Source organism: Ranitomeya variabilis, chromosome 5 (genome assembly GCF_051348905.1).
Source record: "Ranitomeya variabilis isolate aRanVar5 chromosome 5, aRanVar5.hap1, whole genome shotgun sequence".
Taxonomy (NCBI): Eukaryota; Metazoa; Chordata; class Amphibia; order Anura; family Dendrobatidae; genus Ranitomeya; species Ranitomeya variabilis.
Genome location: NC_135236.1, coordinates 331748802 through 331771137, shown reverse-complemented (window position 1 = coordinate 331771137; position 22336 = coordinate 331748802). Strand labels below are relative to the sequence as shown.

Sequence of the window (22336 nt, the reverse complement as noted above, 5' to 3'; positions counted from 1 at the left end):
AGCTGAAGTCAGTGCTACCAAGAGGGCCGTTTTTAGTGATAGACATTTAATTGGTATTGAGTCTATTGGCTCGAATGGAGAGTCTGTTAGGGCTTGTAAGACTAAATTTAAATCCCAGGGTGGAATCCTAGGTATGTTAACTGGATTCATTCTTTCGCAGGCCGTAATAAATCTGGATACCCATCTATCCCCCGCAATGTTATAGCCATAGAGGGCTCCTAGTGCTGATACATGAACCTTTAAGGTGTTTACAGTTAGACCCAGTTCTCTCCCTTTTTGAAGAAATTCCAGAATAGAATATATAGGAATTTCTGACGTGTTGGTAGATGTATGGAATTGTAGGAATTTTTTCCATACGCTCGTATAGATTTTTGTGGTGGAGGGTTTCCTACTATGGAGAAGTGTATCAACCAAACCCCCCGAGAACCCTCTTGATCTTAGCATCTGCCTCTCAAGTTCCAGGCCGTCAGGTGAAGATTGTCCACCTGAGGGTGGAAAAACGGACCTTGGAAGAGAAGATTGGGCGTTGAGGGGAGGACCCAAGGATCTGAGACCGACATGGTCTGTAGCCATGAAAACCATGGTCTCTTGGGCCAGAATGGAGCTATCAGAACAATTCTCGCTCCTTCTTCCCTGATTTTGCGTATAACTTGAGGTAGCAATATGATCGGAGGAAATGCGTACGCCAGACTGAACTGCCAGGGGGCTTGGAGAGCGTCCAGAATGTCCGGATGATCCGCTGGAGATAGGGAGGCGAATCTCTGAACTTTTCTGTTTCTTCTTGTGGCGAAGAGATCTATCTGAGGACGGCCCCAAAGAGATACTATGTCCAGGAAAATTTGCTGGTTTAGACACCACTCTCCTTGTCTTAGGGTGTGTCGACTTAGAAAGTCCGCCTGCTGGTTGTTTGCTCCTCTTATGTGCAGCGCAGTAAGGGATGCTAGATGTCTTTCTGCTAGATTTAAAATTTCCGTAGCAGAAGACATCAGAGTCTCTGATCGCGTACCTCCTTGACAGTTTAGATACGCCACGGTGGTGGTGTTGTCGGACAGGACTCTGACGTCTTTCCCCCGAAGCTGTGGGAGGAAATGGTATAAGGCGTACTTTACAGCATTTAGTTCTTTGAAGTTAGAGGAGCTGCAGCTTTCCTCTATGCTCCATGATCCCTGGCAATAATCATTCCCCATATGAGCGCCCCATCCATGAGGACTGGCGTCAGTGGTTATGGTATGAGATGGCGTTATTACCCATGGAACCCCACTCATCAAATGGTTTGAGTCTAGCCACCACTCTAAGGATGTTAAAACCTCCTGAGATAATGTTATTTTTGCATTTAGGTGACCCAATAACCGTTTATCCTCTTGTAAAACTTGATGTTGCAGTGTTCTAGTGTGGTGTTGAGCCCATCTTACTGCAGGTATACAAGAGATAAGAGACCCTAATAATGACATAGCCTGTCTTAGGGATATACGTGGATTGTTTATTGCGGCTAGGACTTTGTGTCTGATCAGCGGAATTTTTACCTGTGGCAGAAGACACTTTTGAGATATAGAGTCTAAATGGAACCCCAAGAACGCTTGACGGGAAAGTGGAGTGAGTCTGGATTTGTCGGTATTGATTATCCAGCCCAGGCCCTGTAGAGAGGAAATTGTGTGAGCTAAACGGTCGGTACATTGAGTAGCTGAATTTCCTATTACCAGAAAGTCATCCAGATAGGGCACAATCAAGGTTTCCTTCTGGCGAAGGTAGGCCATCACCTCTAGCATTATCTTGGTGAAGATCCTCGGCGCTGTTGAGAGGCCGAAGGGCAGGGCCACATATTGGAAATGATGAACCTCGTTGTTGATTTTTACTGCCACCCTGAGGAATTTCTGGTATCTGTTATGAATAGGGAGATGATAATATGCATCTTTTAGATCAATGCCCCCCATCATACAGTTTGGGAAGAGGAGCTTTATGGTGGATCTAATGGATTCCATTTTAAAAGTATAATTTTCGATAAATGAGTTGAGCTTTTTAAGGTTTATAATTGTCCTAAAGGAGCCGTCGGGTTTAGAAATTAGGAATAGGGGAGAGTAGAATCCCCTACCCTCCTGTCCCACCGGAACTTGGACTAAGACCCGTTTTGATAATAGGGTTTGAATCTCAAGCTCTAGTGCCTGTTGCTGTATAGGCGAGCTGAGAGATGTTATAATATAAGACTCGTGGGGAACACGAGAGAATTTTAATTTGATTCCATCTCGGATGATATTTAAAACCCACGAGCTAGATGTTATTTTTTCCCATTGAGTGGCGAAAAATTTAAGTCTGCCCCCTACTGGTATGTCCTCAGTATTTGTTGTCTTTTGGGGGGTTGGGTCTTCTAAACATGGTACCTCTCTGCTTGTCGTCTTTAGCGGTCCATGTTGTAGACCTATCCGTTTGCCTTCTTTTGCCAAACGGTCTCCTTTTAAAGGCCCTCCTATAAAAGGGAATAGAAGAGTCAGGAAAAGCTTTTTTCCTGTCTTTCGCTTTCTTTAGTATGTCGTCTAGAGTTTTACCAAAGAGGAACTCACCCTCACATGGGATGGCGCATATTTTAGATTTTGATTGCGCATCGCCTTTCCAGCTTTTCATCCATAGTGCACGCCTTGCGTTGTTTACCAGACCTGCAGATCTTGCCGCTAACCGAAGGGTGTCCGCGGATGCGTCTGCCATAAAGGCTGCTGCGCCCCGTATCAGGGGGATAGCTGCCCGTAATTTATCTCTTGAGATTTTATTCTCAATTTGCTGGTCCAGTTGATCGATCCATATGAGCATCGATCTGGCCGTGCAAGTGCTTGCGACTGCTGGCTTAAATATTCCTGTAGTTGCCTCCCAGGATCTTTTAAGGGAGGACTCGGCTTTACGATCCAGAGGGTCAGAGAGCAGTCCCGCATCTTCTACAGGTAAGGTTGACTGCTTCGAGGTAGAGGCTACAGCTGCGTCAACTTTAGGGACTTTTGTCCATGTAAGAAGCTCGTCGTCACTAAACGGGTATTTACGTTTTGACGATGAGGGTAGAAAGCTTCTCTGATCTTGCTTTTCCCACTCCCTTTTTACTAATGCTTTTACTGCCGGTATGACCGGAAAGCATCTCCTTTTTCTCTCCGCCAAGCCCGCAAACATTATGTCCTGCGTGGTTTGTGCCCCTTTGGACTCTTCACACCCCATAGTGTCTCGTATCGATTTTACTAAATTGTCCACACTCTCTACTGGGAAACAAGGACGTCCCTCAATTTCAGATGATGAAGATGATGATGACGATAGAGAGGCGTCTGAACATACAACCTGGTCACTATCTGAATCTGACAAGGGTGTTGGTATTTTAGGTTTGGTTTTAGGAGGCTTATCCTGGGACATAGCTCTTAATTCTTCTCTTATAATGGTACGCAAGTCCGTAACGGACATTGCCGCTCCTTGTGTGGTTTCGGTTATACAGTCCTGGCAGAGCTTTTTGGGGTATGAGTCGGGTAGGGGCTGGCTACATAAAGCGCATTCCCTATGTTTTGTTTTTTGTCGTTTTTTAACCTGACCCGAGGTGTGCTGACGAGAGAAGGAGAAGAGAGAGAGAGAGGGGAAATAGCATTAGCTTAATAGGTAGAGTCACTCACACTCACCCAGTGAAGCTGAAAATACCGGATCAGAAGCCCGAGATCCTGTCCTGGATCTGACCACCGAGCCGCTCTTATGACCGGTGTCTGAAGATCCTTTGCTGGGACGATCCTTGGCGGGGGGTACTTGGTCTCCTGTTTCAGGGTCCATGGCACCTGGGGATGACATCTTGCATCGCCAAATAATGGTGCTGTTTTGATTTATATATGGCGCCTAAGCGTCCTCCGTATTGCGCATGTGCAAGGGGCCGCGCCTCCCCCGCCTGCTGGCCGCAGCTTGGATACTCCGGAAGTTCTAACTATACTTCCGGGTAAATCATTGGTGGTGGTCGGCGCATGCGCAGTCCGGGATCCAGCCTCGGACTTACTTCCGGAACGCTGTCCTCACCTGATCGGCGAGGATTCCGGCGCCTGCTTCTGCCACCCGCTTTCGGAAATGATGCCCGGCGGCCTCACCCGGACCAGGTCATCATCCGGGGCTTCTGTCAGGCGAGGAGGGAGCCGTCAAACGGATCTCCCCCGACGCTGCCTCTGGACTGCAGCCCCTGCCGTTCTTAAAGATACCGCACAGGCGGCGTGCATGCCCAGGTATTCTCTTCATAGAAATCCTGTAGTTCCCGCAGGAACAGGAAACCTAAACTGAGGAGGAGAGGCGGACCGCCCCCCTTTTATTTCTCAATAGGTTTCCTGTTCCTGCGGGGCGGATCCCTCTCTCTCCAGTGGGGTGCTGTCGTGGCGAAGAGTAAAATATGACATAGTGATCATGGGGAGATTTTAACTATTCAGATATTTGTTGGGAATCTCTCTTAGGGTACCGTCACACATTGAAATTTTCATCGCTGCGACGGCACGATCTGTGACGTCGCAGCGATCGTATGAATATCGCTCCAGCGTCGTAGACTGCGGTCACACGTTGCAATCACGGCGCTGGAGCGATGCCGAAGTCCCCGGGTAACCAGGGTAAACATCGGGTAACTAAGCGCAGGGCCGCGCTTAGTAACCCGATGTTTACCCTGGTTACCAGCGTAAACGTAAAAAAACAAACAGTACATACTCACCCGTCGGTGTCCTTCAGGTCCCTTGCCGTCTGCTTCCTGCTCTGAGTGCAGCCGTACAGTGAGAGCAGATCGCAGCACCGCTGTGATCTGCTCTCACTTTCCGGCCGGCACTCAGAGCAGGAAGCAGACGGCAAGGGACCTGAAGGACACCGACGGGTGAGCATGTACGGTTTGTTTTTTTACGTTTACGCTTGTAACCAGGGTAAACATCGGGTTACTAAGCGCGGCCCTGCGCTTAGTTACCCGATGTTTACCCTGGTTACAAGCGAAGACATCGCTGGATCGCTGTCACACACAACGATCCAGCGATGTCAGCGGGTGATCAAGCGACGAAAGAAAGTTCCATACGATCTGCTACGACGTACGATTCTCAGCAGGATCCCTGATCGCTGCTGCGTGTCAGACACTGCGATATCGTAACGATATCGCTAGAACGTCACGAATCGTAACGTCGTAGCGATGGAAATTTCAATGTGTGACGGTACCCTCAGGCAAATGCGATGGGCCCAGAAGCTCTTCTTATCTTCTCTTGCTAACAACTTTATCTTTCAAAAGGTAGGAGAGAGAACAAGAGGATCTGCAATCTCTGACCTAAGTCTTAAGGCCCCGTCTCACTAAGCGATTTACCAACGATCACGACCAGCGATACGACCTGGCCGTGATCGTTGGTAAGTCGCTGTGTGGTCGCTGGGGAGCTGTCACACAGACCGCTCTCTCCAGCGACCAACGATCAGGGGAACGACTTCGGCATCGCTGAAACTGTCTTCAACGATGCCGAAGTCCCCCTGCAGCACCCGGGTAACCAGGGTAAACATCGGGTTACTAAGCGCAGGGCCGCGCTTAGTAACCCGATGTTTACCCTGGTTACCAAAAAAAACAAACACTACATACTCGCCTTTCGGTGTCCAGGTCCCTTGTCGTCTGCTTCCTGCTCTGACTGAGATCCGGCCGTACAGCGAGAGCAGAGCACAGCGGTGACGTCACTGCTGTGCTCTCACTTCTCACTGTACGGCCGGCAGTCAGTGAGAGCAGGAAGCAGACGGCAAGGGACCTGGACACCGAAAGGCGAGTATGTACTGTTTGTTTTTTTTGGTAACCAGGGTAAACATCGGGTTACTAAGCGCGGCCCTGCGCTTAGTAACCCGATGTTTACCCTGGTTACCAGTGAAGACATCGCTGGATCGGTGTCACACACACCGATTCAGCGATGTCAGCGGGGCCTCAACGACCAAAAAAAGGTCCAGGCCATTCCGACACGACCAGCGATCTCGCAGCAGGGGCCTGATCGCTGGTACGTGTCACACATAGCGAGATCGCTATGGAGGTCGCTGTTGCGTCACAAAACTTGTGACTCAGCAGCGATCTCGCTAGCGATCTCGCTATGTGAGACGGGGCCTTTACCAACAGGGGGGAGGAAATGGTTGAGGAAGCAAACATGGTCAGGAATTTAGAAGGCAACGATCATGCTATTCTCGAATTTTGGATTACAAGAAGAGGAAGACCACCACCAAGGACTCAAACTTTAAAGGTTGGACTTCAGTAAGCCAGATTTTAATGGACTCAGAAAGAGGGTGGAAAGGTACAATGGTTGGATGTTCTAAAGAACAGAAATGTCCAAGAAGGATGGGAGATTTTGGTAAATGAAATTCTCACTGCACAATCGGTAACATTCCCGAAAAGAAGGAAGAATTGGAACCATTGAAAGAGACCAGGATGGACGAACACCAGCATGGATGAACACAGAGCTTAATCACTTGTTAAAAAAGGAAAAAAAGAAATGCATATTAAATGGAAAGAGGGAGGCATATCTAATAAAGAATATAATGCTGTCTGCAGGGAATGCAGGGCAAGTGTTAGAGGAGCTAAAGCCAGTAATAAAGTGAGGCTTGCTAATGGACACCAATAAAAAAGGTTTTTGGGGGTATATCAAAAGCAAAAGGAAAGTCAAAAATGATATAGGATTTTTAAAGAACGAAAAGGGTGAAGTGGTCAAAAATGATGTTGAGAAGGTCAAACTTTTAAAATTCCTATTTTGCATCTGTGTTCTCTAAGAAAGCAAATGTAACATCAACTGATCTTCACGGTGCTATTGAAGTAATAAAATAATCCACACAATCTATAAACAGAGAGATGGTGAGGGAATACTTAGTTAAAGTAAATTAAATTAATTATTCAGGTCCAAATGAATTACGTCCTAGAGTACTGAAAGAGTTAGCAGAGGAAATTGCAGAACCACTAGCCAGAATCTCTGAAAAATCCTGGAGAACAGGAAAAGTCCTGGAAGACTAGTGAAGGTCAAATGTTGTCCCCATCTTCAAATAAGAGAAGAAGAAGCCAGGAAATTACAGGCCAGTGAACCTTACTTCTATACCAGGAAAAATCTTTGAACAAATTATTAACCAGCATATATGTAAGTACTTGGATAAGAATACAGTAATTAATCAGAGCCAGCATGGGTTTGTAGCAAACAAGTCATGCCAGATTAATCTAATTTCCTTCTAGAATAGAATCACTGATTGGGTGGAACAGGGAAATGTGGTAGATATAGTAGATCTCGACTTCAGCAAAGCATTTGAAAGAGCATCTTATACTATCGTTGACCAAGAATGGATTTTACAAGGCTACGGTTAGGTGGATTCATAACTGACTCAGCGATCGTATTCAAAGAGGTAATAAATGGTTGCACATCCAATTGGAAGAGAGTTTCAAGTGGAGTACCACAAGGCTCTGTCCTGGCACCAGTGTTGTTCAACAATTTTATAAATGATCTAGAAAAGGGAACGGAAGGTAAACTAATCAAATTTAAAGACGATAAAAAGCTAGGAGGGATAGCCAACACTAGAGAAGACAGAGAAAGGATTCAGAAGGATCTAGATAAGCTTGAACAATGGGAAGCGACAAACAGAATGGTATTTAACGGAAAAATGCAAGATTCTACATCTCAGCACGAAAAACAAGAATAAAATCTACATAATGGGAGGAATATAACTAAGCAACAGCACGTGTGAAAAAGCCTTGGGTATAATAATAGATCATAGACTGCACATGAGTCAACAGTGTGATGCAGCAGCATTAAAGGCTGAGTCACACATAACGATATCGTTAACGATATCGTTGCAACGTCACGCTTTTGGTGACGTAAGCAACGATCCCGCTAACGATCTCGTTATGTGTGACAGCGACCAACGATCAGGCCCCTGCTGGGAGATCGTTGGTCGATGGGAATGATCAGGACCTTTTTTTGGTCGCTGATCACCCGCTGTCATCGCTGGATCGGTGTGTGTGACGCCGATCCAGCGATGTGTTCACTTGTAACCAGGGTAAATATCGGGTTACTAAGTGCAGGGCCGCGCTTAGTAACCCGATATTTACCCTGGTTACCATTGTAAAAGTAAAGGAAAAAAAAACACTACATACTCACATTCTGATGTCTGTCACGTCCCCCGGCGTCCACAGGGTTGACTGTGTCAGCGCCGGCCGTAAAGCAGAGCACAGCTGTGCTCTGCTTTACGGCCGGCGCTGACACATTCAGTGCAGGGAAGCTCTCAGCAGCAGCGCCTGCATATTAGCAGCGCTCCTGCCGAAAGCAGTTTTAACCCTGTGGACGCCGGGGGACGTGACAGACATCAGAATGTGAGTATGTACTGTTTTTTTTTTAACTTTTACAATGGTAACCAGGGTAAATATCGGGTTACTAAGCGTGGCCCTGCACTTAGTAACCCTTTGTTTACTCTGGTTACCCGGGTGCTGTAGGGGGACTTCGGCATCGTTGAAGACAGTTTCAACGATGCCAAAGTCGTTCCCCTGATCGTTGGTCGCTGGAGAGAGCTGTCTGTGTGACAGCTCCCCAGCGACCACACAACGACTTACCAACGTTCACTGCCAGGTCGTATCGCAGGTCGTGATCGTTGGTAAGTCGTTTAGTGTAACGGTACCTTAAGAAAAGCATAGAGGCTAGATCACATAAAGTAATTATCTCCCTCTACTCCTCCTTAGTCAGGCCTCATCTGGAATACTGTGTCCAGTTCTGGGCACCACATTAAAAAAAAAAAAACATTGAAAAACTAGAGCAAGTTCAGAGAAGAGCTGCCAGGATGGTAAGCAGACTGCAAATTATGTCCTAAAAAGGAGCGTTTATTAGGATCTAGGAATGTTTAACTTGCAAAAAAGAAGGCTAAGAGGAGACTTAACCCCTTAGTGACTGAGCCAATTTGCAGCTTAATGACCAGACCAATTTTTACAATTCTGACCAGTCACTTTATGAGGTTGTAAATCTGGAACTCTTTAACGGATCCTGCTGATTCTGAGACTATTTTTTTCGTGATATATTGTACTTCATGTTAGTGGTAAAGCTTCTTCGATATCACTTGCGTTTATTTAAGAAAAAAATGGAAATATGGCGAAAATGTTTAAAATTTTGCAATTTTCAAACTGAATTTTTATGACCTTAAATCAGAGAGATAAGTCACAAAAAATTCTTAATAAGTAACATTTCCCACATGTCTATTTTACATCAGCACAATTTTGGGCTCGGAAGGGAAGTAGCGCCGTTTGACTTTTTTCAATGTAGAATTGGCTGGAATTGAGATCAGACACTATGCCGCTTTTGGAAAGTCCCTGATGCGCCTAAACAGTGGAGACCCCCACAAGTGACCCTATTTTGTAAACTATACGACACAAGGAACTTATCTAGATGTGTGGTGAGCACTTTGAACCCCCAATTGTTTCACTAAAGTTTATAATGTAGAGCCGTGAAAATAAAAAATATTTTTTCCCCACAAAAATTATCTTTCAGCCAGCAATTTTTTATTTTCCCAAGGGTAACAGGAGAAATTGGACCCCAAAAGTTGTTGTGCAATTTGTCCTGAGTACGCTGACACCTCATATATAGGGGGACCACTGTTTGGGCACATGGCAGAGCTCGGAAGGGAAGGAGAGCCGTTTTGGAATGCAGACTTTGATGGAATGGTCTGCGGGCATCATGTTGTGTTTGCAGAGCCCCTGATGTGCCTAAACAGTAGAAACTCCCCCACAAGTGACTCCATTTTGAAAACTAGACCCCCCAAGGAACTTATGTAGATAGATGTATTGTGAGAACTTTGAACACCCAAGTGTATCACTAAAGTTTGTAACGCAGAGCCGTGAAAATACATAAAACATTTTTTTTTTACACAAAAATGATTTTTTAGCCCCAAAATTTTTATTTTCACAAGGGTCATAGGAGAAATTGTACAGGAAAAGTTGTTGTCCAATTTGTTCTGAGTACGCCGATACCCCATATGTGGGCGCACGGCAGAGCTAGGAAGGGAAGGAGCACCGTTTGACTTTTTCAACGCAGAATTGAGATCGGATGCCATGTCATGTTTGGAGAGCCCCTGATGTGCCTAAACAGTGCAAACCCCCCCATTTCTAACTAAAACCCTAACGCCAACACACCCCTAACCCTAATCCCAACCATAACTCTAACTACACCCCTAACCCTAATCCCAACCCTAACCCAACACACCCCTAACCATAACTCTAATCCCAACTGTAACCCTAATCCCAACCGTAAACGTAATCCAAACCCTAACCCCAACCCTAACTTTAGCCCCATCCAAACCCTAACTTTAGCCTCAACCCTAACCGAAAAATTTAAATAAATATATATTTTTTTATTTCATTATTTTTTCCTGTCTAAGGGGGTGATAAAGGGAGGGGGGGGTCTTTTACTTTTTTTTTTTTTTTTTAAACTGTGATAGGGTCTATCACAGTGATCAAAATGAACCAATAGGAAAAAAATCTCCTATTGTTGCTGGGTGCAGGCCGGCAGATCTCAGTGGTCGTACTGCACATGCACCGGCCATTTTCTTACTGGAAGAAGACGCCAGTGGCCATGGGGGAAGCAGGAGGACCCAGGGACACCGGTAAGTATCGGGCATCGGGGGATCCTATTTCTCTCTCCTCTGATGTGCGATCACATCAGAGAAATTAAAATCGTAAATCGGACTTTTTTTTTTTTCGGTCACCGTTATACAGTTAATAACAGCAATTGCAACCCCGGGGTTAGTAAAAACCGACCCGAATCACGTTCTCTGGGGTCTCTGCTACCCCTGGCGGCTGAGACCTCGGAGAAAATTGGACTCTGGGGGGCGCTATACACTTTTTCAACAGCCCCGTTAATTAAGTACCCTTAACTACCGCCGTTAAAAGGCGTATCGGCGGTCATTAAGGGGTTAATAGGTGTCTACAAATATCTGAAGGGATGTCACAGTGTAGAGGAATCATCCTTATTCTCATTTGCCCATAGAAACACAAGAAGCAAAGGAATGAAACCTTTTTGACAGCGAGGGTGATCAATGAATGTAACAGGCTGCCACGAGAGGTGGCGAGTTCTCTCTTCAATGGAAGTCATCAAGCAAAGGCTAGACAGAAATTTGTCTGAGATGGTTTAGTGAATCCTGCATTGAGCAGGGGGTTGGAAATGATGACCCTGGAGGTCCCTTACAACTCTAAGGCTGTGTGCCCACGATCTGGAAGTAGCATTGCTTTGGACGCAGCGTATGTTGCTGCATCCAAAACGCTGCGTTCTACTTAACGCAGGTAAATCCGCATGTATTCACTGAACCATACTGATTTACCACATTCAAGAGAAATTGACATGCTGCAGTCCTGAAAGACGAATCTCATGTCAGTGTCTGCAGGTGATCTACAAGTGCACATACACGTATAGTGGACAAGAGATTTTTAGAAATCCCATCAATTATGCTGTAACATCTGGCAGATGCCGTTTTGATGATGGATAAATACACAGCGTCAAAACCGCAACAATTCCTGATGGTGGGCATGTAGCCTTACATTCTATGATTCTATGAAAAAGAATGATTTTGTGAAACTTATTCCCACTATGTTTTTAAAAACACTGTTAATCTGTGATTTTTCTTCCCCAATAGGCTTCTATGGAGAGCCTGAAAAAAGCATCTAAAAAAAAAAGTTGTGTGCAGAATCCCAGGTTTCCGCACTAAAAGATGCATTGAAGGGAACCTGTCACCCCCAATTTCGAAGGTGACTTAAGCCCACCGGCATCAGGGGCTTATCTACAGCATTCTGTAATGCTGTAGATAAGCCCCCGATGTAACCTGAAAGATGAGAAAAAGAGGTTAGATTATACTCAACCAGGGGCGGTCCCGCTGCGGTCCGGGTCCGATGGGTGTGGCGTTCCGGTACGGGGCTCCCATCTTCATAGGATGACGTCCTCTTCTTGTCTTCACGCCGCGGTTGCGGCGCAGGTGTACTTTGTCTGCCCTGTTGAGGGCAGAGCAAAGTACTGCAGTGGGCAGGCGCTGGGAAAGGTCAGAGAGGCCCGGCACCTGCGCACTGGGCAGGCAACAGGGCAGGCAACAGGGCAGGCAACAGGGCAGGCAACAGGGCAGACAAAGTACGCCAAAGCCGCAGCCTAAAGACAAGAAGAGGACGTCATCGTAAGAAGATGGGAGGCCCCGGACCGCGACGCCCATCAAACCGGACCGCAGCGGGACCACCCCTGGGTGAGTATAATCTAACCTCTTTTTCTCATCTTTCAGGATACATTGGGGGCTTATCTACAGCATTACAGAATGCTGTAGATAAGCCCCTGATGCCGGTGGGCTTAGCTCACCTTCCATTTTGGGGGTGACAGGTTCCCTTTAACAAATTCCCTTTAACAAATTCCCTTTAACAAACGCACCTGCGGTTTTTTGTGCGGTTCCGCAGCGTTTTGTTGTGCGTTTTTGCTGCGGTTTTCTTGCGGATTTGCTGCGGTTTTTACCCCTGCGGTTTTCTATAATGGAGTGGGTACAAAAACGCTGCAGATTCACAAAAAAGAAGTGACATGCTACTTCTTTTAAACCGCAGCGTTTCCGCAGCGGATTTTCCGCAAAGTGTACACAGCATTTTTTTCTCATTGATTTACATTGTACTGTAAATCAATTGCGGATCTGCAGCGTTTCTGCACCTCAAAAAACGCTGCGGATCCACAGCAAATCCGCAACGTGTGCACATACCCTAAGGGTATGTTTCCACGTTCAGTTTTGCTTCAGGCTTTGGTCAGGATTTTATGCAGGTAAAATCCTGACCAAAACTGCACCCGAGGTCACTGGCAGGTCACCTGCGGTGTACCTGTGTGTTTTGCTCATAGTAGCAACATGCTGCGTTTCGAAAAAACGCACCACGCATGCGTTTTCGCGGCAAAAACGCATGCGTTTTTTAACGCATAGTGGAGTCTGGATTTCATGAAATCCCATCCACTATGCTGTAACATCTGGACGCTGCGTTTTTGACGCTGCGGAAAAACGCAGCGTCAAAAACGCAGCGTTTCCTGAACGTGGAAACATACCCTTAAAGAAAAAAAAAAAAAAAAAGAAGAAACACTACTTTATAACTGCACCAAAAACCATATTAAAGTGAAAAACACACAGAACAAAAAGCACCGCCGCAATTTGCTGCAATTTCACAGGTTAAGGGTATGTGCACACGTTGCACCACTGGGTTTTCACTGCGGATTTTCTCGCGGTTTCTTCTGCGGATTCCTCTGCGGTTTTTCAACTGCACTTTCCTATTGGTGCAGGTTGAAAACCGCTGCGGAATCCGCACAAAGAATTGACATGCTGCGGAAAATAATCCGCTGCATTTCCGCAGCATGTGCACAGCGGGTTTTTTTTCCCATAGGTTTACATGGTACTGTAAACTTTGGGAAAACTGCTGCGGATCCGCAGCGTCAAATCCGCTGCGGATCCGCAGCAAAATCCACAGCGTGTGCACATACCCTTAGTGAACAACACTCATGTGGAGCTGCAACAAATTGAGGTAAAACAGCATGAAACAACTGCTGATTGTGAATACACCCCAAGTCACTGTCTCTGTACCAAGAAGGAAACATCATTCTTGGAGATCAGTGTAGGTCCAAGCAGTCAGTTCCAAATAGTAAAGCATGGCTCTGCTGTGTCTAATGAGTAATAAGACAATACAAACATGGCTCTACTGTGTCTAATGAGTAATTTGTAGATCGTGAGCCTCTGCGGGCAGGGTCCGCTCTCCTCCTGTACCAGTTATGACTTGTATTGTTTAAGATTATTGTACTTGTTTTTATTATGTATACCCCTCCATACATGGAAAGGGCCATGGAATAAATGGCGCTATAACAATGAATAATAATAATAATAATAATAATAATAATAAGACAGTACGAACAAGGCTCTGCTGTGTCTGATGAGTAATAAGACAATACAAACATGGCTCTGCTGTGTCTAATGAGTAATAAGACAATACAAACATGGCTCTGCTGTATCTGATGAGTAATAAGACAGTACGAACAAGGCTCTGCTGTGTCTGATGAGTAATAAGACAATACAAACATGGCTCTGCTGTGTCTAATGAGTAATAAGACAATACAAACATGGCTCTGCTGTATCTGATGAGTAATAAGACAGTACGAACAAGGCTCTGCTGTGTCTGATGAGTAATAAGACAATACAAACATGGCTCTGCTGTATCTGATGAGTAATAAGACAATACAAACATGGCTCTGCTGTGTCTAATGAGTAATTTGTAGATTGTGAGCCTTCGCGGGCAGGGTCCTCTCTCCTCCTGTACCAGTTATGACTTGTATTGTTTAAGATTATTGTACTTGTTTTTATTATGTATACCCCTCCTCACATGGAAAGCGCCATGGAATAAATGGCGCTATAACAATAAATAATAATAATAATAATAATAATAAGACAGTACTAACATGGCTCTGCTGTATCTGGTGAGTAATAAGACAGTACAAACATGGCTCTGCTGTGTCTAATGAGTAATAAGACAGTATGAACAAGGCTCTGCTGTATCTAATGAGTAATAAGACAGTACAAACATGGCTCTGCTGTATCTGGTGAGTAATAAGACAATACAAACATGGCTCTGCTGTATCTGATGAGTAATAAGACAATACAAACATGGCTCTGCTGTGTCTAATGAGTAATAAGACAATACAAACATGGCTCTGCTGTATCTGATGAGTAATAAGACAGTACAAACATGGCTCTGCTGTATCTGATGAGTAATAAGACAGTACAAACATGGCTCTGCTGTGTCTGATGAGTAATAAGACAGTACAAACATGGCTCTGCTGTGTCTGATGAGTAATAAGACAGTACAAACATGGCTCTGCTGTGTCTGATGAGTAATAACAGTACAAACATGGCTCTGCTGTGTCTGATGAGTAATAAGACAGTACAAACATGGCTCTGCTGTGTCTGATGAGTAATAAGACAGTACAAACATGGCTCTGCTGTATCTGGTGAGTAATAAGACAATACAAACATGGCTCTGCTGTGTCTAATGAGTAATTTGTAGATTGTGAGCCCTCGCGGGCAGGGTCCTCTCTCCTCCTGTACCAGTTATGACTTGTATTGTTTAAGATTATTGTACTTGTTTTTATTATGTATACCCCTCCTCACATGGAAAGCGCCATGGAATAAATGGCGCTATAACAATAAATAATAATAATAATAATAAGACAGTACGAACAAGGCTCTGCTGTATCTGATGAGTAATAAGACAGTACAAACAAGGCTCTGCTGTATCTGATGAGTAATAAGACAGTACAAACATGGCTCTGCTGTATCTGATGAGTAATAAGACCGTACAAACATGGCTCTGCTGTATCTGGTGAGTAATAAGACAATACAAACATGGCTCTGCTGTATCTGATGAGTAATAAGACAATACAAACATGGCTCTGCTGTGTCTAATGAGTAATAAGACAATACAAACATGGCTCTGCTGTATCTGATGAGTAATAAGACAGTACAAACATGGCTCTGCTGTATCTGATGAGTAATAAGACAGTACAAACATGGCTCTGCTGTGTCTGATGAGTAATAAGACAGTACAAACATGGCTCTGCTGTGTCTGATGAGTAATAAGACAGTACAAACATGGCTCTGCTGTGTCTGATGAGTAATAAGACAGTACAAACATGGCTCTGCTGTGTCTGATGAGTAATAAGACAATACAAACATGGCTCTGCTGTGTCTAATGAGTAATTTGTAGATTGTGAGCCTTCGCGGGCAGGGTCCTCTCTCCTCCTGTACCAGTTATGACTTGTATTGTTTAAGATTATTGTACTTGTTTTTATTATGTATACCCCTCCTCACATGGAAAGCGCCATGGAATAAATGGCGCTATAACAATAAATAATAATAATAATAATAAGACAGTACTAACATGGCTCTGCTGTATCTGGTGAGTAATAAGACAGTACAAACATGGCTCTGCTGTGTCTAATGAGTAATAAGACAGTATGAACAAGGCTCTGCTGTATCTAATGAGTAATAAGACAGTACAAACATGGCTCTGCTGTATCTGGTGAGTAATAAGACAATACAAACATGGCTCTGCTGTATCTGATGAGTAATAAGACAATACAAACATGGCTCTGCTGTGTCTAATAAGTAATAAGACAATACAAACATGGCTCTGCTGTATCTGATGAGTAATAAGACAGTACAAACATGGCTCTGCTGTATCTGATGAGTAATAAGACAGTACAAACATGGCTCTGCTGTGTCTGATGAGTAATAAGACAGTACAAACATGGCTCTGCTGTGTCTGATGAGTAATAAGACAGTACAAACATGGCTCTGCTGTGTCTGATGAGTAATAAGACAGTACAAACATGGCTCTGCTGTGTCTGATGAGTAATAAGACAGTACAAACATGGCTCTGCTGTGTCTGATGAGTAATAAGACAGTACAAACATGGCTCTGCTGTATCTGGTGAGTAATAAGACAATACAAACATGGCTCTGCTGTGTCTAATGAGTAATTTGTAGATTGTGAGCCCTCGCGGGCAGGGTCCTCTCTCCTCCTGTACCAGTTATGACTTGTATTGTTTAAGATTACTGTACTTGTTTTTATTATGTATACCCCTCCTTACATGGAAAGCACCATGGAATAAATGGCGCTATAACAATAAATAATAATAATAATAATAATAAGACAGTACGAACAAGGCTCTGCTGTATCTGATGAGTAATAAGACAGTACAAACATGGCTCTGCTGTATCTGATGAGTAATAAGACCGTACAAACATGGCTCTGCTGTGTCTGATGAGTAATAAGACAGTACAAACATGGCTCTGCTGTGTCTGATGAGTAATAAGACAGTACAAACATGGCTCTGCTGTATCTGATGAGTAATAAGACCGTACAAACATGGCTCTGCTGTATCTGGTGAGTAATAAGACAATACAAACATGGCTCTGCTGTATCTGATGAGTAATAAGACCGTACAAACATGGCTCTGCTGTATCTGGTGAGTAATAAGACAATACAAACATGGCTCTGCTGTATCTGATGAGTAATAAGACAATACAAACATGGCTCTGCTGTGTCTAATGAGTAATAAGACAATACAAACATGGCTCTGCTGTATCTGATGAGTAATAAGACAGTACAAACATGGCTCTGCTGTATCTGATGAGTAATAAGACAGTACAAACATGGCTCTGCTGTGTCTGATGAGTAATAAGACAGTACAAACATGGCTCTGCTGTGTCTGATGAGTAATAAGACAGTACAAACATGGCTCTGCTGTGTCTGATGAGTAATAAGACAGTACAAACATGGCTCTGCTGTGTCTGATGAGTAATAAGACAGTACAAACATGGCTCTGCTGTATCTGGTGAGTAATAAGACAATACAAACATGGCTCTGCTGTGTCTAATGAGTAATTTGTAGATTGTGAGCCCTCGCGGGCAGGGTCCTCTCTCCTCCTGTACCAGTTATGACTTGTATTGTTTAAGATTATTGTACTTGTTTTTATTATGTATACCCCTCCTCACATGGAAAGCGCCATGGAATAAATGGCGCTATAACAATAAATAATAATAATAATAATAATAATAATAATAAGACAGTACTAACATGGCTCTGCTGTATCTGGTGAGTAATAAGACAGTACAAACATGGCTCTGCTGTATCTGGTGAGTAATAAGACAGTACAAACATGGCTCTGCTGTATCTGATGAGTAATAAGACAGTACAAACATGGCTCTGCTACACTTGTAAATATCTGAGCAGTAACTAACAGGATAAACAAACAAAGCCATAGCCGCCAGAAGAATACACAGCATTACCTGGACTTCCTTGTGTGGACACCCACGGCAGAACATCTCTTAAGAGATTGAAAGTGACCTGGAATTCCAGCAGCATGCCTGCGCCCTGTGTACTGTCCCCTAGGCAGCGATGTCCACCTGGTTCATGCCCCCTGCAGCCCACTACTGACGCGTCTCCTCCCAGCTAGCACATGCACGGGCTGCGCCCCCTAACGAGCACCACTAGTAATGGTCGCACAATGCCTGCTACCCCTCACACCGAGCCAGGTTTAGCCCACAATACACCTAGCTCCGCCCTCACATCCCAGTAGACAAATCACAGATGACCAGAAAGGAGGAGCCCGCTGCTATTGGTTCTGTGGACGTCCATCAGCTGCAGTTTACGCCAGAGGAGACAAACCGAGGAAATACCAGGGACGGGAATTCCCGTGACGTCATGTGTGCATTGGGCTTACCAGCAGTGCTCTCCAGCGCCCCCTGCTGTCAGCGCCCGTCAGTGGAAGGCTGTAGTGAGGGGCTCTCCACCTGCCTTTGGTGACCATTATTAGCCAGAAATATTGGTTTCTATGGGTTAACGCTCCGCAGCCTGTGTTCTCATAGACTATAATAATTATATACATTATAATTTAACCAGTTAACGACCAGGGATTTTTTAATCCATATATCATAGATGTTTTAACTCATTTTTCATCCAAATACTGACATATGCAAATGCTCCATTCATCCCAATACGTACTTGGGCCACGTGCACACGTTGCGGATTACTCTGCGGATTTTTCCGGACTGATTTAGGCAAATCCGCAGGTAATCCGCACTGCGCTGTACGGATGCCATACAGATGCCATACGGATGACACACGGATAATTTTTAGAGAAAAATTCACATCCCCTTAGTGACAGAGCCAATTTGGCACTTAATGACCAGGCCAATTTTTACAATTCTGACCACTGTCTCTTTATGAGGTCATAACTCTGGAACGTTTCAACAGATCCCACCGATTCTAAGATAGTTTTTTCGTGACATATTGTACTTCATGTTAGTGGTAACATTTCTTCGATATGACTTGCGTTGATGAAAAAAACGGAAATTGGCAAAAATTTTTAAAATTTAGCAATTTTCAATCTTTTTATTTTTGTGCCTCTAACCCTTAAATCAGAGAGTGGTGTCACACAAAATAGTTAATAAATAGCATTTCCCACATGTCTACTTTACATCAGCACAGTTTTGGAAACATTTTTTTTTTTGTTAGGAAGTTATAAAGGTTAAAAGTTGACCAGCGTGTTCTCATTTTTCCAACAAAATTTACAAAAACATTTTTTTAGGGACCACCTCACATTTGAAGTGAGTTGGGGAGTCAATATAACAGAAAATACCCAAAAGTGACACCATTCTAAAAACTGCACCCCTCAAGGTGCACAAACCACAATCAAGAAGTTTATTATCCCTTCAGGTGCTTCACGAGAACTAAAGCAATGTGGAAGGAAAAAAATAACATTTTACTTTTTTCACAAAAAAATTACTTTGGAACCAAACTTTTTTATTTTCACAAGGGTATCAGGAGAAAATGGACCACAAAATTTGATGTGCAATTTCTCCTGAATACGCCGATACCCCGTATGTGGGGGAAAGCCATTGTCTAGGCGCATGGCAGGGCTCAGAAGGGAGCACCATTTGACTTTTTGAATGCAAAATTGTAGGTGCCATGTTGCGTTTGGAGACCCCCTGATGTACCTAAACAGTGGAAACACCCCAATTCTAACTCCAACCCTAACACAGCTCTAATCCCAACAAACCCCTAACCCTAATCCAAACCCTAACCCCAATACCACTCTAACCACAGCACCACAACCCTAACCCAAACACAACCCTAACCCCAACCCTAGCCGCAACCCTAATCCTAGTCCCAACTCTAACCCTAGCCCCAACCCTAACCCTAGCTCTATCTATCTAGTGATTTAGGAGCGACATACGACTAGCTCTGAGCAGGTGGTAACTATACTGACCGCAGTTCCTGATCTTAACACAACACTGGAAGTAGCCGTGGGATGTTCCTGTCTCTCCCTAGACACCTCGTCACAGCCTAAGAGCTAACTACCCCTAAAGGTATAAACAGGAAAGCTATCTTGCCTCAGAGAAAATCCCCAAAGGATAGGACAGCCCCCCACAAAAAATGACTGTGAGTGGAGAGGGAAATGACATACGTAGAATGAAACAAGATATAGCAAAGGAGGCCACTTCTAGCTAGATAGATAGTACAGGACAGAACACTGTGCGGTCAGTAATAAAAACTAGAAAAAGTCCACCGCAGAGAATGCAAAAATCTCCACACCTGACTAAAGGTGTGGAGGGCAAAATCTGCTGCCCAGAGCTTCCAGCTAGCTGAATAGATCCATACTGATAAGCTGGACAAATGAGAAAAACATAGAATATGCTGAACAATAAAGTCCACAACAAGTGGACTGCAAAAGGACAAGCAAGAACTTATCTTTGCTGAACAGGTCAGAGTGTCAGGGAAATCCAAAAGAGCCGTGACTCCAAGCAGGAACAATTGACAACTGGCATTGATTGAGGGATAAGGCCAGACTAAAATAGCCGAGCCAGAAAGATGATCAGTGGAAGCAGCTGCTGATGCTAAATCCAAGAAGCAGCCATACCACTCAAAACCACCGGAGGGAGCCCAAGAGCAGAACTCACAAAAGTGCCACTTACAGCTACCGGAGGGAGCCCAAGAGCGGAATTCACAACAGTACCCCCCCTTGAGGAGGGGTCACCAAACCCTCACCAGAGCCCCCAGGCCAATCAGGACGAGCCAAGTGAAAAGCACGAACCAAATCGGCGGCATGGACATCGGAGGCAACAACCCAAGAATTATCCTCCTGGCCATAACCCTTCCACTTGACAAGATACTGAAGCCTCCGCCTCGAAAAACGAGAATCCAAAATTTTCTCAACCACATATTCCAACTCCCCCTCAACCAACACCGGGGCAGGAGGATCAACAGAGGGAACAATGGGTACCACATATCTCCGCAACAAAGATCTATGGAAAACATTGTGGATGGCAAAAGAGGCTGGAAGATCCAAACGAAAAGACACTGGATTGATAATCTCAGAAATCTTATAAGGACCAATAAACCGAGGCTTGAACTTAGGGGAAGAAACCTTCATAGGAACATGACGAGAAGATAACCAGATTAAATCCCCCACCTGAAGCCGAGGACCAACACACCGACGGCGGGTAGCAAAACGTTTAGCCTTTTCCTGAGACAACGTCAAATTGTCTACCACATGAGTCCAAATCTGTTGTAACCTGTCCATCACAGAATCCACACCAGGACAATCAGAAGGCTCAACCTGCCCTGAAGAAAAACGAGGATGGAAACCAAAATTACAAAAGAAAGGCGAAACCAAAGTAGCCGAACTGGCCCGATTATTAAGGGCAAACTCGGCCAACGGCAAGAAAACCACCCAATCATCCTGATCAGCAGACACAAAGCATCTCAAATAGGTTTCCAAGGTTTGATTAGTTCGCTCAGTTTGGCCATTTGTCTGAGGATGGAACGCCGAAGAAAAAGACTAATGCCCATCCTAGCACAGAAGGCCCGCCAAAACCTAGAGACAAACTGGGAACCTCTGTCAGACACAATATTCTCCGGAATGCCATGCAAACGAACCACATGCTGAAAAAACAATGGAACCAAATCAGAGGAGGAAGGCAATTTAGGCAAAGGTACCAAATGGACCATTTTAGAAAACCGGTCACAAACCACCCAGATAACAGACATCTTCTGGGACACAGGAAGATCCAAAATAAAATCCATGGAAATATGCGTCCAGGGTCTCTCAGGGAACGGCAAAGGCAAAAGCAACCCACTAGCGCGGGAACAACAAAGCTTAGCCCGGGCACAAGTCCCACAGGACTGCACAAAAGAACACACATCCCGTGACAAGGAAGGCCACCAAAAGGCCCTAGCAACCAAATCTCTGGTACCAAAAATCCCAGGATGACCGGCCAACACCGAACAATGGACCTCAGAAATTACCTTACTTGTCCATCTATCAGGAACAAACAGCTTCCCCATAGGACAGCGGTCAGGTTTATCAGCCTGAAATTCCTGAAGCACCCGCCGTAAATCAGGGGAGATGGCAGAAAGAATCACCCCTTCCCTAAGAATGCCAACCGGCTCAAAAACTCCAGGAGAATCAGGCAAAAAACTCCTAGAGAGGGCATCCGCCTTAACATTCTTAGATCCCGGAAGATATGAGACCACAAAATCGAAACGGGAGAAAAACAGGGACCATCGAGCCTGTCTAGGGTTCAGCCGCTTGGCCTACTCAAGATAAATCAGATTCTTATGATCGGTCAAGACCACTATGCGGTGCTTGGCTCCCTCAAGCCAATGTTGCCACTCCTCAAATGCCCACTTCATAGCCAACAACTCCCGATTGCCGACATCATAATTGCGTTCCGCAGGCGAAAACTTTCGGGAAAAGAAGGCACACGGTTTCATCAAGGAACCATCAGAATTC

The 22336-nt window shown here is 44.7% G+C and overlaps 2 protein-coding genes across 3 annotated transcripts in view; both read right to left on the bottom strand.

The window, feature by feature from the left end:
* GSAP (gamma-secretase activating protein) overlaps nt 1–18052 on the bottom strand; it is a 167420-nt gene extending 149368 nt beyond the window's left edge. The window contains exon 1 of one of the 2 annotated variants that reach the window (XM_077264715.1): nt 17829–18052. In XM_077264715.1, coding sequence (XP_077120830.1) covers nt 17829–17904 — 76 coding nt within the window. In that variant the 5' untranslated portion in view covers nt 17905–18052. The remainder of the gene's footprint in view (nt 1–17828) is intronic. The other variant, XM_077264716.1, reaches the window with a different exon arrangement.
* On the bottom strand, nt 438–1979 carry LOC143775928 (uncharacterized). Its single transcript, XM_077264703.1, has 2 exons — nt 1758–1979; nt 438–1634 (listed from the first exon to the last, which is right to left on the bottom strand). The coding sequence occupies exons 1-2, from the start codon at nt 1977–1979 to the stop codon at nt 438–440; spliced, it is 1419 nt and encodes a 472-aa protein (XP_077120818.1).
* Nucleotides 18053–22336: the final 4284 nt, after the last annotated feature.